The sequence below is a fragment of the Berghia stephanieae genome, chromosome 12 (assembly GCF_034508935.2).
Source record: "Berghia stephanieae isolate SIO BIC M18660-M18661 chromosome 12, UCSD_Bste_1.3, whole genome shotgun sequence".
Lineage (NCBI taxonomy): Eukaryota > Metazoa > Mollusca > Gastropoda > Nudibranchia > Aeolidiidae > Berghia > Berghia stephanieae.
Window position 1 is genome coordinate 27,097,581 of NC_088371.1, and position 18,413 is coordinate 27,115,993.

Consider the following 18,413-nt stretch of genomic DNA (forward strand, 5'->3'; position numbering starts at 1 on the left):
TCGTACCTAGTATTAGTAAGGGAGAAAAAATGTATTATAAACGAGGCATGATAATGAAAGAACGAATGGAGGATAAACCAACACTACAACTAGATATCTATATATACAAATACAAAGCATAAACTGAATCGGTAACCCTAGACAGAACGAGGTGCTGTCATTCTGACAGTTTTAAGTAGACCATAATAAGGACCATAAATAAAATAGAAAGGATGACATCCCCAAACCAAAATAATATGTAAGACAATAAAGAAAAACTTACCTACCTTGAATGCTGTCGAATTTCACCACCCGTCTCTCGTTTAGCTCCAAAATGACTGCATATGTAATGGGCAAGAACAATGATAAACCTCTCGGGAGCTTTAAAGTACTTTCTTTTCCCTTTCTACACTTTTTCACCATTTTAATACAATATGTTGCAAAAGTGGATTGTTCATATTTTTCCAAAGCGGTTTTGAACTCTATAAAACTGTCCTGTCAGAAAGTTGCACTGAAAAGTGCGCAAAGTTGCACCAAGAATATCAAGGAAGTTGCAAAAAGTGGCAAAAGTTGCACTAAATCAAAAACTGAAAAGTCGATAGATAAAAATTAATGTATTCGCATAACAGGACAACACCAGGCAACATGATGATCACACTGAAGACAGAATTGACTACTACCATACACAAAGACCACACTCAACACAGTTCATTATCATTTGTTCACTACGAGCGTGAAAAGTTTATTTGAACTAATAAGGAAAACAGTGGGGCACAGACATGCGTTCGTTATTTCCATCAATTTGTTTAAAGCGTGTTCGACTGTATAACTGTAATGTACATCAAGACTAACGCAAGAACATGGAATTATTCTACACAATTCAATACTTCTTGTTAAATGAAGTTATTGTGATACAAAAAGAGCAGAGATTTGAGCATTTCTTCATTCAAAGATTTGCGTCTCTCTGAAAACACAAGGTTGTAGAGAGAAAAGCTTCTCTCAGGATCGTCTGAGCTTACACAAGCATATAAATACTTTTTTGCACATTTGGCCAATGCAGGAACATCACTGGCACAGCTATTCTTAATCTCATCTGGGGGGACGTCTTTTAAACCGGCAGGGCTATCAGGCCACTTTAAAGAACCACTAATCTCGATGGGTCAAAAAATGTCACCTGTTTCAAGAATCCTATCCCTGGTTGACCTTCTACGGTCATATACTTATCCAATTTGTCGGCTACAGCCGGAAATGCCTGACAAAACAGACTCTGCAAGGACATTTTACTTGACTATATCATGTCATCAGGAAAGTATCGAGATGCATCTGTTAAACTGATTCCACAGCTCCCAAACATGTTACGAGATTTGGAGAAAAACAGGCTTTTTTGTGTGGGTTTTCTACAAAAGTTGCACCAATGTTGCAATAAAGCATCAAAGTTGCACCACGGTTGCAAAAAGCGGCAAAAGTTGCAAAAAACGCGAATTTGCGTCAAAGTTGCAATCGCGAATTTCTGACAGGGACAGATAAAAGGATGAAAATTCACATCCTTGTTGAAATGCAAAAGCCATTTCCAAACACAAGCAAGGAGGATAAAGAAGAATGATGGCTGGCGGCGGTGTGTGCTTACGGTTCGGAGGATAAAGAAGAATAATAGCTTGCAGCGAGTGAGCCCGGAAATAGAGAAATAACGAAGATTGCGCATGCGTGTTGACGGTGCATAAAAACGGTGCGTTTTACTCCCCCATGGAGGTGCATAAAATCACTACGAAAAAAGATCCCTGTCTGGAAAGACATTAGGAATTGCCTTGGAAGAGGTGTACAGTGTCCATGGTCAACAACATAAGGTGACGTGTGAGTGTATGATCGCTTCCTTTCAGGATGACATATAAAGTTAGATGATTTTGAGATGAGGAAAAACTGAATTCATACTTAGTTCACTTGGTTCATATGGACAGTATATAACACGTTGTGTAGTGTTTTTCAGGCCAGCTGGTCATAATGTAAAGTGATGTTTTGGTCATTTTAAATTAAACTTAAACGTTACTTTTTACAATCAGCATCATCCCGACAGAATACCTGTTTGGTGCAATAGGTCCCAAATGTAGCTCTTAAGTAGCATTTTGCGTACCATTTGCATGTTCATTTGCTACTTACTTGGAGCTCTAGCCCTTCAGTTTTGTACTTAATTTATCATCGTGCCATTGGGCGCATAAAGCATCTACTAAAGACTTCCATTGTTGTTTGTCGCAAGCATGGACACCACTGTTGTTCCATGCTGGGCCAGTCTCTTTAAGCTCTTTATCCATGGATCTTTTGTGTAGAAAATGGTAGGGGCTGCCTGAAGCCTTCATGAAAATACATACGAAAGAGTGAAAATGGAGAGGCTTCGGATGGGAACAATGCACACAATGGACGATTTGGGTACAAACCCTTTGTCAGCACATCAATACATGAATTAATTTGGAAGACAAATAAAATGCAATATAACTTGTATCATCTGTACTCAATGGTGGTTTAGTATGAATGAAACGTAAGTGTGGCGTGGGTAGTTGGTAGAGAGTACCAGGGGGGATGTCAGTTATATTGCGTTTTATTTCATCTGTCTTCCACGTTAATTTGTTTATTGTTGTGCTGACGAAGAGTCTGTACCCAAAACGTCCATTGTCTGTATTGTTCCCATCCGAAGCCTCTCCATTTTCACTCTTTCTTCAGTATGGCTGTTGTGTATATTTTGTGATAGGGGTTCATCAATCCATTGTAAAAGAAATAAATAATCAAGGCCTTGTAAAGTGCTTTGATCACATTTTATGAATATTACACAGTTTAAAAGCATGGTTTTACTTCAGATCCACATATTTTATCGTTCTAAGGGGCCAATTCTTTTGAAAATGTATATAGATGAATTATTGTAAATATGATTATATGTAACTTAGATTTACCGAAAAAATGTCTTCCTCTTTTTAAAATTTTATTTTTAAAGCATACTAAATAGAGATCATCGTCATTAGCATCATTATCATCATCATCCTCATCATCATTATTGTTATATAGTAAAAAATGTTATTATTATAATGCTGACATATACACAGAGAGAGAGAGAGAGAGAGAGAGAGAGAGAGAGAGAGAGAGAGAGAGAGAGAGAGAGATGCTAACAAGGACAATAATTGTATATTGTATAATTTATATTTTGTGAGTTATTAGATATTGTAACAAATGTTTAATTTCATGTCTTAATATTATTGCCAATGTAAAGCGCACAGAGAACGATTTCATCATGGTTATGTGCTATAGAAATGTTTTTTATTATTATTTATTTATAATGATAATGATAGTAGATAATGCTTTCTTGAATTGATAGACAAGTATAAAGTATGCAGATGGTGACTTATATTTTTTTCACATTGATTAAATAAAGTCTTATTTGAACGAATCAAAGGTCTGTGTAGATAAAACAAATAAATTTCATTAATTCATCCTCACTCAAGGCGAGTGTTTCTTCCATGTCTATCTTAATAAAAGATTTGAGATAACCCATGTACAGCATTGCTCTAGGGAAAAAAAATAACAAAAAAAAGATGCCAGCAGTGGGAATCAAACAGGTTCCTGGATTGAACTGCAATGCGGTATCCACAGCCAGAGAGAGAGAGAGAGAGAGAGAGAGAGATGCAGGCATTGTAACTCTGACCCAGGTCACTGGATTGAGGTGCAATGCTTGATCTACAAAATGTATAATTTGTATAGCCTAAATTAGAGTTGAGTTCAGAGTAGATAAACTCACTTAAGAGAGATTCTAGTTTGAATTAAACTTTTCATCCATCTCGTTTTTTCCTTTTATAAGCTATCCAATCAAAGTCAGATTTAAGATAAACTTCTTTTTTATTAAGGTACCAAAGAGTTTATCTTAAGCAGACTTTACCATATTTTCATCCAGCGTTACTTGTTTGAATGAAACTAGGGGACACCATGAAATGAGAGTAAATTATATTATTTAATGTACTGCATGCATTTTCTTGATTATTTTTAAATCCTTTTTTAAATATATTCATTTTTATAAATGTAATAATTATGCTATTTTTATAAAAAGCCTTTAAACTATGTATTGCCTCATATTATAAAGTATTGGATAATATTTGTCTCTTACCGTAAATACAGAGGAACTGATGTAATAATAATATTAATAAAATGAATTTATATAACACTTAGTTCCAATTAAAAATTGCTCACGGGCACTTTACATCAACACACCATGTATCATACACAAATATTGAACTGACATGTTAAAAACCACTTAAATATGATGATAAATTAACATAATAATTACATACTTAGAGTCCAAATTATATGCCCTACAGAAAAGCTCAGTTTTTAATCATTTTCTAAAATTATGTGGATTTTCACTATTTTTAGTTTCAATACTGATGGAATTCCACAATCGGGGTGCATGGTGGTCAAAGGATTTCTCATGAAAAATTAACGGTTTTGGGGGCTCCCTTAGGAGATTTAAATTAGCAGATCTTAATTTTCGACTGGGTTCATAAATAATGGATAAGTTCTTGAAAGTAAACAGGAGCAGAATTGTTTAAGCAATTGAAAACTTGGGTAGGTATTTTAAATTCAATTCTAAACTTTACAGGTAACCAGTGCAGGCCCTCCAAAATCGGGGTGATATGCTCGCACTTTTTAGATAACGTTACCAATCGAGCTGCTGTGTTCCGTATCTTTTGGAGTCGATTAATGACTCCAATAAGTCCTGATATGACAGGAACCGGTTATAACAAGGGTATTTTGAAATCCCCTTCTCTCTCTTCCGCTTTGTCCTTAATAAAACTTACCAGCTATAGCAGGGCCTTTTATGAGTCTAATTGGTTATAACAGATGCATGGAAACCCACTCATTCCACTCAGGTTAGTCTACAGCTAAAAATTATGGAGAGCTGAGCTGTGTATATGCAGTGATGCCAACCTTACGTAAAAATGCGTATTTTTACGCATTTTCATTCATTGTACACATTTTTCTGAGGATTGTACGCATAATTAAATTTCTATTATTTAAGCATTTTTAGCATTAATGCACTTTTTGGTGTCCTTACACACTAAATGTTTCTTGACCCATCAGAATTATACATGGATCTGGAAGTTGATACTATTTATCATCTATAAAGTGTAAGCTTATTCATTATTTCAAATATTGATTATATCATTGCTAGTATGGTCTAATTGCCCATTATCAGATTTAGTGCTAATTATCGAGTTTGCAGAATTGTACGCATTTTTTCAAAATCTTACTCATTTTGGCTCTCCATTGTACACATTTACATGGGCTAGGGTTGGCAGCACTGGTATATGGGTGTTGGTGAGTCTCTCATTCTCTTTTTAAACGGACTATTGTGTGTGTGTGTGTTTCGTGCAGCATGGCCCATGTTACACTACATCATTTTCAGTGTACCATGGGTCATGCTGCACGAAACACACACAATGGTCAGTTTAAAGATTAAAGAGAGTGAGAGAGAAATAATTTGGGTTATTTCCCTTGAAATTCGGTTATATAACAGGGATTTTAGGCTGGTTCCACCATTACTGTTATACAGAGGTTCTACTGCAATTGTAAATTATTAAATGCTTGTAATAAAAAATAGAACATTTCAAAACTGATTATTTTTTTTCTTGTTCACTATATTTATTTTTTAAAATTTGTTTTCCCCACGCTTTATTTAATTTCCCTGTCAAATGCCGTGTATATATCTGCCAATCTATATTATATTGTATATTACTGGGTGGGGTTCCTAACCTCTAGTAGTGGGCAGGGAGGCACTTACTGTGTCTTCTATCCCCCTTTATCTTCTTTCCAATATGCTTTCTGTCTTTGTCTTGAGATAAAATTACAGTTGACGCTTAATCGCACACCCTCAGGACTTCGGGTTAGTGTGTCGATTAAGCGGAGTGTGCGATTAAGTGGAGAAGCTAACAATAGCATCTAAGCACCAGTTTTCATGTGCCATTCATGTAGGCCTTCCCTTCTGAGTTTTCTATGGGGTTCTATCTGTCATATTCAAATATGGCATCATACGAGGTGATTCTTGGGGGGAGTGGGGGGGGGGGGTCTTTTTTTTTTTTTTTTGTTTCTTTATTTATTTATTTTTTAGGGGGTTTTTTTTCCGACAACCAAAGTTGACATTATTGTATGTAAGAATAGTAATCGTGAACCGTTGATTGCTTTCTATTCTGTGCAAGCTGTTTATATACCCTTGTCTCCAATCTGGCCAACTGGGTGGGGATCCTGACCTCCCATAGTGGGCAGGGAGGTACATGCTGTGTCTTCTATCCCCCCATACCCGTTTTCCAATTGTTTCCTGTCTTTGTCTTGGAATGAGATTACTTACTTTTGTCCTGATCCTTGCTGGAGTTCCTTGGCTGGGAGGGAAACAGTCGAATGTATAGTTATAGTTTTGGGAGATGATATTTTTTTCCTTGTAAATCATCTCTCTGTTATGCATTGTATTATGTTTAGTTTACTTATTATATTATATGATTGATAAACATTTGAGTGTATTCCTCTTAGTTGGGACCTGTGCTTGTGTCTGGATGAGACTTTTAGGTGATCTCAAAGTACTTTGACGGTGTGCTCTTGGAATCTACATCTGTTTCCTATTTGAACCAATTCCCCTTTTCATACCTTTTCTTTTGTGCTTTAATTGTAATTCTATAACTCTTTACTATCCCATTTTCTTCCTTTTTACTGGCGCTGATATGACCTAAATGTGTTGCAAGCGCCGTAAAACCCTTAAAAACAAACAAACAATCTGGCCAATGTTGGTAGATTGTTTGCCAAGCGTTCTTGGATGATAGTTTGTCCACCATGTAATGTTCTGAGTGTCAGGGGTGGTGTGTCACATTCTGATGACTCATCTTCATCTTCATTACTCAGGCATTGTCTTTTTGTGTGTCTGGACAGAGTCCAGTAATCCCTGAGATGTCAGTTCACCGCTGGTGGGTATATTGTTGTCCATTGTAACGAATCGATCGAATGCTTCAGCTGAAAAGTTGTGTGGAACGAGAACAGTATCGTTGATTTCATATGGTTGTAGGTTGTCACACTAATCAAGACCGAATCAAGGTGTAGCAATTAAGCGGAGATGGTGCACGATTAAGCAGAGCGATTATTTAGAAAAAGTTAAGTTTTTCGGGAATGTGTAGCATTTAAGCGAAGTGTGCGATTAAGCAGAGTGAACTGTACTTGGTTTTGTCCTGGTACTGGCTGGATACCCTAGCTGAGAGGGAAACAGTCAAATGTATAGTTAGTTTTGGGTGATGATATTTTTTTACTTGTAAATGATTTCTCTGTTATGCACTTTATTATGTTTTAATTACATATTATTTATGATTTGTAAACATTTTAGTGTATTCCTCTTAGTGGGGACCTGTGCTTGTATCTGGATGTGTCTGGATGAGACTTTTAGGTGATCTCATACTAAGTACTTTGATAGGGTGCTCTTGGAATCACATGTTTCCTATTTGAAGCAATTCCCCTTTGTCTTACCTTTTCTTGAGTGCTTTAATTGTAATTCTAGAACTTTTTACTATCCCGTCTTGTTAGTTTGTACAGTTTTGAAAAGTCACGAGATCCTACTCACCAAGCCTTGCCAAATGCTTTTCTTCCATCTGTCTGGAATTTAAGTAATGTATTAATGTTTATTATTTTGTTCTTTTTTGGAGCTGTTATACAGTATTCGTTTTTGTGTATTATTTTTACAGCCTTCTAGCAACTTCGCATTACCTATTCTTTAATGATGTCATTAGGCGTGGCTTTGAGTCTTCTGAAAAAGAGATTGTCAAATGATTTATTTTTTTTCGCAACTCACAAGAAACCAAGATAAATTATAAATGATGGTCAAATTCTTTTAAATCATCATTTTCATTCTTCCTTATTCTCCTCATTTTGTTTTATCGTCTACTTCGTTTCTCCCTTTCTCCCTTTCATTTAAATATATCTATTTTACTTTTCCTAGTGCTTAAATGACCAACCTGTGCTGCAAGTGCCTTTAAACCTCAAACAAGACGCAAGCAAAAAACTTCATATTTTTAGATATGACTAAATTCTAAGGTCTGTTGTTATGGTCAGATAAATAATGGGGGCTAATATTGTTGGATCAAATTACAGTAGATTCAAAAACTTCTGTTAAAAGATCAATCAAAAAAATCCTATAGTGTGTTGTTTAATTCTTTGCTTCATGTAAGAAAATGTCTATTTCACTCTTCTCTCTCTCTCTCCAGACTTGTGTCAAGCCAGCAAAAGCCTCCATAACTGCTTCCAGACAGTCTATGAAGATGGATGGCCTGAAAAGGAACTCATGCAGGAACAACTGAAGGTACAAGTTTGACATCTTTCTTTACTTTCGGGTTTTATTTACAGCTGTCTTATAATATAAATGGGACTTTCACTTTCAGAGCTTAGATATAGTAATTGAGTTATTTTTAGTGCATCACTCCAACACCATGAACTTGCGAGTGAGATAATATGTGGTAAAGATAACATATAAATCCACAGCCAAGAATGAATTCCGTGAACTAAAATTCTTGGATAATTTAGAAAATGTTTGTATCGCCATCAATAAAAATCACTTAGATTTTTACATTGGTTTTGTATTCATATGCACCAAAATATTAAGATTAAGAGTGTGAATCCACTCTCTCTTCAACCTCCATTTTAGCCAATAAAATGAGCTGAAATTTGGGCAATCGTTGAATAAAATTTTTATTCAACCGGTTCAAAACATTATTCAACAATTATGTTTTAACCAAAAAATTATTACAGTAGTCATCCCTTTACTGCACGATGCTCTGGAGAGCTGAAAATCGTGCAGTAATCCGATTTGTGAAGGGAGGCAATCCTTGCTGACTTTAATGATGTCAATAAATCTTGGATTATCTCAAGGCTTATGTGTTTTGCCTTGAAAATGTCTTTATTTTTCCATAATCTGAAAATGACAGATCTTGAAACCCAGTTTTCACCAAGTTGTGTTGACTTTCTGTTTTCAACTGGTTATGATTTTTAGTTTAACAACGATAGTGATATTCTTCTTCTGGGTTGTCATGTTGTTGATAGTTGTACGATCGAACATGAATGACAAAGATCATAATGTTTATAACTTTCACAGAAAAAAGAAAAGAAATTTTATTGACAACTGATTCATTGCTTTCAGCCAATTATTAGGGCGAATTGGGTACTGCCCACATATGCTTTAACCACAAAATCAATGCAGTGCGCCCTGTACCTCAGCCAATTGCGTTAATGACACGCAACAGTTTACTCAATTTTGAGTATTAACCCAACACATTCTCCATTCTCTATTAAACTTCGACCCAGCTAAAGCTTGCAATACAAAGTAGGTTGCAATCGTCAGAGAGGTGTGAACTCTCAATAACGTTATGACAAGATATGAAGTGAGTAGAAAAGTGCCAGAAGACAATAGAGAATAAAAAAATTTTCGCGGCGGTGGTGGGGTTTGAACCTGCGACCTTATTGGTACGACAACTCCGCCTGGCAGATGAGAGCGTGGCTCTACCGTGTGAGCTATCCACGAACACAAAAATATTCGTATCAAACCCAAGTCATATTTCTAGAGCCCTCTCTCACCCACTTCTGGAGATCGCCGGCTCGCTCGCGCACAACCATCGCGAAGTTATTTTTGACCAGTAGTTAAGCTTAATAGCCAATATTCTCAACACAAACATATAACATAGAAACGATTGAGACATTGAGTATGCTCCGGTATATGGGGTGAATTTTTAATTCAGAAAAGTGAGTGGAGCAGGCACTTATGTTGGTAACAACAAGATATGAAGTGAGTAGAAAAGTGCCAGAAGACAATAGAGAATAAAAATAACGTTATGCCACCTTGCCTGGCCTGGCAAACAACAAAGATTCACCGGGATATCGCACATCCCCAATAATTTATGATGTGTGAAAGTGTGTTTCCATTGTCATTGATTTACACTGGCCGTAAAACAAAAATCTGAGGACATGCAGTTGTGAAAATTTATTACATGAGACACAATGGCTGAGTGGTGAAAACTCTAACAGATTATGACATCTCGCATGGCTTGGCGAACGACGACGATTCACTGTGTGTGTAGTAACACGTAATCAGCCTTCGTAACAACGTTATGGAGCTACCGCATGTCCCAGATAGATTATGATGTGTGAAAGTGCATTTCCATTGCCATTGAATTAATTTACTCGGGTTGTAAAAATATCGGATGGGAAAAGTAGAAGATGGTCGAAGCAGAGCATGCAGTTATCCAAACATTGCATGCAGTTATGGAGACATTATATATAGAAAAAATCCCATAACCCAGGAATAGCGTGCAGTGATGCGATGTGTGCAGAAAGGCGATAACTACTGTATAAGATAAGGGATGGAACATAACAAAGTCTATGGGCTTAAGCACTCTAATTTGCGCTTCAGAAAGGCATGGCACACATTTCCACTGTCAACCCAGTTGTAATTGGATAGCTGGTAGATTTGGTGGGAAGTAGTCTATTATAGACCAGCATTCTATACAAAGGGTAGCAAGAAATTGTCTTGATCTATTTCATACTACAGAAACTGGGATATACTCAGGCTTCATGGGCCTTCTGGGTCTGACACCTAGGGTTAGTCTTATAGCAAAGTTTGTTCTTGTTCTGAGAGAATACTGAGCTACTGGAAGTTATGGACTATAAAAGTATTGAATTAAAATGGAATTCAACAGCTTCAACAAAGAATAGCATACTTTTAAAAGAGCGCCTCAATTTCAGTCCCTTCTTCAGTAACAATCTGAGGGCACTACAACAGGTTTGTATAAACTACTACATATACACATGCATACACTCAACCATCCATCCAACTATCCATTTATCCATCCATGCATAGAGACATACACATAGATACATATTAAATACAAATAAAACTAATACATCACATGTACTCCAGACAGAAGTGAGAAAGGGCCTTTGCATGTCCAGTCAAGATAAAACTACTTTTCATAGAGGATACAATGGAATCTTCATGTTGGTCCCAAAAAGTTATCCAGAACATGGCAGAAACTACTTTTCGTGGAGGATACAGTGGACTCTTCATGTTGGTCCCAAAAAGTTACCCAAAACATGGCAGAAACTACTTTTCATGGAGGATACAGTGGACTCTTCATGTTGGTCCCAAAAAGTTATCCAATCTTTCTGGTCTAGCGATGTTGGCTTTATCAGGATTCCACTGTATTTTTATTCATTTCTAATGCTTTTCTATCCATTTTGTTCAATACTCTTTCTCCTTCTTATACGAATTCTCCTTCCTGTTCATTTCAGACATGTGATTTGTTATGGAATGATTACATGCAGAATCTCCAAGACTCAGTCGTCGTTCCTCTCAACAGTTTTCTACAGCATTTTCCCACCTTCAAGGTATATAGCGTCCCGTCCATTCTTGTTCCCTTTATACTTAATCCGTGTGTTTATTTTGAGTCCTTTCCCTTGGGTCTGAAAGGATCTTTAATTGTTGCAAGTACCTACCTTTTAAAAAACCTGAGTTTTATATATAGCAAAACTATCGACTAACCTGTTCAAAGACATTTACGAGGCGTCCCTAGTCAACAGCAACACTTAACATGTAGGATGAGACGCAATATCTGTATCTGTAAGGCAATAGGACAATTATTTTTTTTCCAACAGAGACAATGGTCTTAAAAGGCCAGGTACTCATTTACACCTTAGTATGATGAGAGAATGTGAGTAAAGAGCTTTTACCAAGGACTCAACTTTGTGCTGCTTAGAGCAGGACTCAAACCATGGACCTAATAGTCTTAAAGTGAGCATCATATCACAAGCCCACAAAGCACAATTTAACTTTTGAAGCTAAACCAAACTGAATGACCCATCATATATTGTATTGATATTATCAATATGTTACGATATGATTTTGTATTTACCAGTCCAAAGTTTCCAAGAGGGGTCGGAAGTTGACAGATTTCGACAATGCCAGGCATCAGCTGGAGGTTTTGAATGCTGCCAAAAAGAGAGATGAGCTCAAGATTGAAAAGGTGTGTTGTGATTGTGGACATGACTCATTGCCTCAAACCTGTTTTGAGTCAGATTGAACCTTATAATGCCAAACTGGGGTATTAAAATTAATATGATCAGAAATGGAATTAAAAATTTTTTTCTCTCTAACTCTAAGAAACTACATTCCTTCTCCTCGATAAAACTATTCATTCAACCCAAGTCTGTTTGTATTTTTGACTATAAATTCAGTTGTTAGTGTTAGTATGTAAATACATCATTTTGAGGCAAAGGTCACGTTTGTGTATTAGGTATGCAATGGGAAGCATCTTTCCTTGACCATTTGTAGTTAACCAAATATAAAATGGATATGTGTATATAATAATAAAAATAAGTATCTATTATTATAGCCATTTGCCTTGTCTAAACAGGCACTAAGTTCCTTCCATTGACATTCAAGTTTTGAGGAGAGTAGAGACAAGAGTTTCACATGAAAATGACATTCCATCACATAACACAACACAACATGGCTGAGAGCTTAGATTAGAATTGTATCATCCAAATGCCTTTGATATGAACAATACAGAGTGATTTTATAATTATATCTGATGAGGAAAAAAACATTTCTGGTCATACTGAAATCTTTGATAATACAACTCTCAGCCAATTAACGTTTTAAAATCATCCAGAGAGCAGGCCTGGGTGGGGTTCCTGACCTCCCATAGTGGGCTGGGAAGCACACTGTGTCTTTTACTTTTATACCCCTATATATGTTTTCAAACATGCTTTGTCTTTGTCTTGGAATGAGATTACTTGGTTTTGTCCTCGCCCTGGCTGGGAGGGAAACAGTCAAATGTATAATAAGAGTTTTGGTAGATGATAATTTTTTTAATGGTAAATCATCTCTCTGTAATGTATTGTTATATTTGTTATTTTGAATGTGTAATGTAAATACAGTCCAGTCCAGATAATTCGAAATCTGATTAACCGAATTTCTTTTAAATCGAAGAAAATACGATGTAATGAATTATTTTCTTCTTTTTCTATATAAAATATTCATGGTTAATTCGAATTCGAACAGTCGTTATTCTCTTTATTCGAAGTGCAAGTGCTTGCCCATCACTAAAAAAAAAAACTCTGGAAGGTCATAACGAACTGCCTGTTCTCCGTATCCACCCTCCCACGCGTTTTAATGACTGAGCTGACTAATAATAATAATAACTAGACCCCTGAGGCATGTAATGGCGTGTTGTTCCCTCTCCGTCCCACCCGCCCTCTCTCTTCTTTCTCCAAATTGACAAGCTGTCTCGCGTCATCCCTCTCTCCTTCTCGCGCTCTCATCACTAAGACTAACTTGTGGTCTGCTGGCCGCTGGCTGACAAAGGGGGTTGGTTATAAATAGATCTAACACACAGTGATAACCACAAGCTGACCAATACACGGCACGAACAATCATAGGCCACACCCCACTCCACGCGTTTCTCTTTCTCTTCTGTGCTGTCTTTCTTTATTGATCGATGGATCTAGATCTAGAAGTAGAGGGCCTACACAGCATGCAGTGTTAACTACTACTCTGTGCTATTGTGTAGCTTGTAAGTGTAAGGGCCACTACATAACGAGTCAGGTTTAGTTATTTCCCTTGTTTGGAGACAAATCGAATTCTGATAAATAGAAGTCATTTGCTTTTCCCACCCAATTCGAATTATCAGGACTGCACTGTAATTGAATGTATTCTTCTTAGTTGGATCCTGGGCTGGTGTCCGAATTGAGACTTTTAGGTGATCTCAAACTTATTACATTGATGGTATGCTCTGTTTTCTATCTAATATCATCCCACAAGTGAATAGGACTAAACATATATATATATGAACACTTTTCTGTATAAAACATTTTTTGGATATAAATAGACAATCCATTCTACAAAGCCGAAAATACTCAATGTTGACTGAGTCGTTTCTCTCATTGCAATGAGTTGAATATAACATTTGTCCTGAGTGGGGTTCCTGACCTCCCATAGTGGGCAGAGAGATACTTGCTGTGTCTTCTATACCCCTATATCTGTTTTCCAATTGCTTTCTGTCTTTGTCTTGGAATGAGATTACATAGTTTTGTCCTGACCTTGGCTGGGAGGGAAACAGTCGAATGTATACTTATAGTTTTGGGAGATGATATTTTTTTCCCTTGTAAATCATCTCTCTGTTATGTACTATTATTTTGTTTATCTTTAACATATGATTTGTAAACATTTGAGTGTATTCTCCTTAGTTGGATCTTGTACTGGTGTCTGGGTGGAAGATTTAGGTTTTCTCAAACTAAATACACTGATAATGTGTTCTTGAAATCTACATTTGTTTTCTATTCTAACCATTCCCTTTTGTCTTAATTTTTCCTCAAGTCCTTTTAATTGTACATCTAGCATGTTTTTACCATCCAATTTTCTTCCTTTCTACTGGTGCTGATAAAAGTATTGCAAGCGCCGTAAAACCCTTAAAAACAAAACAAAACATATAACATTAGTCCATATTGTTGTCCCATCCACCCCCACAGGCACAGGAAGACCTGAAAGAATCTAAAAGGATTTATGAGGAAATGAATCACGAACTCTTAGTTGAAATGCCAGCATTCTACAACAGGTGAGGAAGACAGTTTTAACCCCCTCCTTACTAATTACAGGAAAATCGTCACTTTCGTTACGCTAGTCAATTAAATTTCTTCTGTACAAACTTTTATGAAATTATTGTCATAGTTAAATGATGTGTTGTAGAACATGTTCTGCTGATAAAATTATGTAGGTCTAGCATGTATTTAATTACTTTTGAGTTAGAGTTTTAAAAAATCAATTTTTTTGCTTGTAAGGCTTTCTGGGAAAATCCGGAAAATGATGGGTAAGGAGAGAGTTATAGTTAGGTTAGGACATGGGTGGAAAGAGAAATAGTGTAGGCCAGGTTGGTTTAAAAACTTTTTTAAAATTTTAAAAATAAAAAGCCAGTGATTTGAACATTTTTGTACAGTGGAAACCTGATATAACAGGGATGGTAGGACCAGAGCAAAAGTCCTGTTATAGCCGATCCCTGTTACATCAGAAATACAAGGGAAATAAGCACACAATTGACTTTTTCAAGTGATCTACTAATACATCGATTACCTCCCTTGCCAAAAAAAAAACTGCATGCGACAGGGATTGTGCGCAATGTAAATTATAATACATGTATAGATCTAGATATAACTTTTTTTTACCTTTTTTTAAAATTAATTTCAAACTTTATTATTCATCAATGAAATAAAAGACAAGTGGGAACCAGTTGGCTTCAGACATGTGCCCCCCACCCAAAGGTACTATCCCTCCTTAGTCCCGAAAAGGCATTGACTTGACTTGACTTAGATGCCTTTCGCGTCTCGACCGAAAGATCGGGTCGCCTTGGCTGTTTCCAGTATTTCCTGTGTGAGGTGTCTCCAATATTGCCGGTCCTCTGCTAGGGTTCTCAGATTTTCAAGGTCCCCTGCCGTTATGAGACTAATGCTTTGTCCAAGTGTTGTGAGGTTTTTGTTTAGGATCACAGGGAGTGTTGTGATCGGTCTTCCTCTGAAAAGGTTCCCGTGTTTTTGGAAGTATCCCGACATGGCTTGGTTAGCTGGTATGTTTTTGTCCTTGCGTAGTATGTGACCGAAAAGTTGCCATCGTTGTTGTAAAATGTCAAGGGAGATTGGTCTTTCTTTTGTGATCTTATAGAGTGATTCATTTGAGATCTTTTTTGGGTATTTGATGTCCAGTACCCTTCTTAGCTGTGTGCGATGGAAGGCATCCAGATGTTCTTCTTTGGATTTTGTCAACGCCCAAGTGCCGCAGTTATACAGAAGTACGCGGTTTTACAAGAGCACGGTACAGTTTCAGTTTGGTTTTTCTCTTTATTTTGTCACCTCTAATCCATACATTGGTGAGTTTACTGAGTGTGGCGTTTGATAGCTGTTTTCTTCTTTGTACATCCTCGGTGTCTCCAATTAGTGAGCCGACTTTCTTTGTTCTTTTCCATTCCTCTTTGTTCCTCGATATTGTTGTAAATTCGGTTTTATTGGCATTGACTTGGAGGTTATATTTCATGAGGGTATTTTGTATGATGTCTATATTTGCTGGTGTTGATCCAATAAAATCGACATCATCTGCATAGGCGATTTCTCTAGGGATTGCATTCTCAATATGAGTCGTTGGTTTTGGAATGACTTTTCGAACTTCTTTCAGAGCGTGTTCTAAGTATATTGTGAACAGAATCGGGCTCAGACTATCTCCTTGGGGGGTCCCGATGTTACTTTCGAACTGCGTCTGTTTTGTGGCCCCGTATCTTTGTGTTGCTGAGGAGAAATCGGATTATTCGGAGCTCGTCTTCGTCTACTATGTCTGTTAATATCTCCAAAAGTTTTCCTCTGTCGATCGTATCAAAGGCTGCGGACATATCGATTCCGGTTATTGTTATGGATATGTTTTCTTTGAGTGCCTTTGCTGCCAACCATTTATGTGTCCATACAACGTCCGATGTGCTTCGGTCTTGGCCTTTTGTCCCGAAAAGGCATTGTCCCTGTTATAGCCGATTTGGTTCAAATGAGGCCATGCTATAACCGATAATTTTTAATAGAGACAAAGAGAGGTCAAAAACGGGGATAAATCCCTGTTATACCCGATCCCTGTTATAAATGGTTTCCACTGTACCTTCCATTGAGTCACAGAGAGATAGAGAGGAAGGAGGGAGAGAGATAGAGAGGAATGGAGGAAGAAAGAGAGAGAGTGAGAGGAATAAGAGATAGAAAGGAGGAAGAGAGAGAGGAATAAGAGAGAGATGTGGGTGTGTTTGCTCATGTTTGTGTGTCTCAACTAGTGCCGTGCTGAAGACTGGTCTGGACCGCGGTCCCACGGTCTTTTATCTGTGAACCGAAGACCGGTCCCATAGGGGAAGACTGGCAGCGGTCCTCACTTCTTATCACCTTTCAACTAGTGCGGGGCGGTCCTTGCAAGGACCACGGTCCTACGGTCTCGCGCCATAGCCTACTACTTCCCCAGCGATTCGTTGCTTCGGTTGCCTATCTTCCACCAATCACCACCCATCCCACTTAATTAATCGCACCCACCCCCCTTTGCCATACACTAAACGACACAGACGACCATACAGGAAGACGACCACCAACCTCCACTCCGCAAACCGCCCTTTCGTGTGTGAGATGGGGGGAACAGGAGGCGCACGCCTTGGACGATTCCATTATACGGGGTAAATTTCAAAATTTACTACACCATAATGATCGCAATGACAATGATCTATGGTGAAGGCATGACCCCTCTTCTCTAATGGGTTATTGTTTGAAATGTATGTGACTACTAAAGATGTGTGTGTTTGTGTGTGTGTGTGTGTCGAAACTAGCAAGTAGCAAATCCGATTTTTTGTTTTCTTTTGTCCATCTCTTGTCACCACTCCTTTCTATCGCAGTGTTGTCATTTAAAATAATACAATAATATTAAAATTTCGTTTGGTGTTTTTACTAATCAAATAATATGAGTTTCATTAGTTTCTTCCTTCCAAAAAACCCAGTTATAACGTCTGAATTTTAGAAAACTCCAATAGAATATTTGGGGACCCCGATAGCTCAGTTGATAGAGCACTCTCTTTATACGCAAAGGGCCAGAGATCGATCCCGGGTGCAGTCGATTTTTTTCTGAATCCCTGTCTACTCAGCAATGAATGGGTAGCTGAGTTTGTTAGATCTGGCGAAAAGTCACCATCGACCCCTCTTATTACCTCATCCACCCCCTCTTATTATAACTTCACGTCTCTCTCTTACTCTTCAATGCTCGCTGCCCTCTAATGTGTGTGTGTGTGGGGGGGGGGGGGGGGGGTAGGAGTTGCGTGTGTGTATCAACGCCACGAACAACTCGATCAACGCCTTGGGCGATGCCATTATCTCCGTTAATGGGGATAAATTTCAAATTTTATTAAATTATCGAAGTAACAATGAAGTACGGTGAGCAAATAAAGAAGGCATCACCCCTCTTCTCTAATTAGGTTACAATTTGAAATAAGTGTGACTACTCCGTGTGTTTTACTCCTGTAGACCACGGTTTTCATCGTGTAGCGGTCTTTAACGGTTCAAGAATGAACGATCCCACGGTCTCAAAGGTCAAACCGGTTCGAATTTCCAACAGTCTCTCAGGAATGTTCAATGTCGAAAAGGACCGGGCCTAGGACCGGTCCTTGCGGTCTTCATTTCCCAAGGACCGTAGGACCGTGGTCCTTAAGCTTGCCAAGGACCGCCCCGCACTAGTCTCAACTATTATGATTTTTAAAAATGTAATCTGAAGATTTCCCCTTCCCCCACCCCTTTTCACCCATAACTTTTTCTTTTTTTTTTTGACAGTCGTT

The 18,413-nt window shown here is 37.7% G+C and overlaps 1 protein-coding gene across 2 annotated transcripts in view; it reads left to right on the forward strand.

Annotated features, from left to right (window-relative positions):
* Positions 1–18,413, forward strand: part of LOC144958107 (myc box-dependent-interacting protein 1-like) — a 103,832-nt gene that overhangs the window by 56,797 nt on the left and 28,622 nt on the right. For both annotated transcript variants that reach the window (XR_013642336.1, XM_078889765.1), the window contains exons 4-8: positions 8,250–8,344; positions 11,323–11,418; positions 11,946–12,053; positions 14,560–14,645; positions 18,409–18,413. The exon at positions 18,409–18,413 is cut by the window's right edge and continues 71 nt beyond it. Coding sequence is in view for 1 of the 2 variants with exons in the window: in XM_078889765.1 (XP_078745891.1) it covers positions 8,250–8,344; positions 11,323–11,418; positions 11,946–12,053; positions 14,560–14,645; positions 18,409–18,413 (390 nt within the window). In the remaining variant the exon portion in view is untranslated. The remainder of the gene's footprint in view (positions 1–8,249; positions 8,345–11,322; positions 11,419–11,945; positions 12,054–14,559; positions 14,646–18,408) is intronic.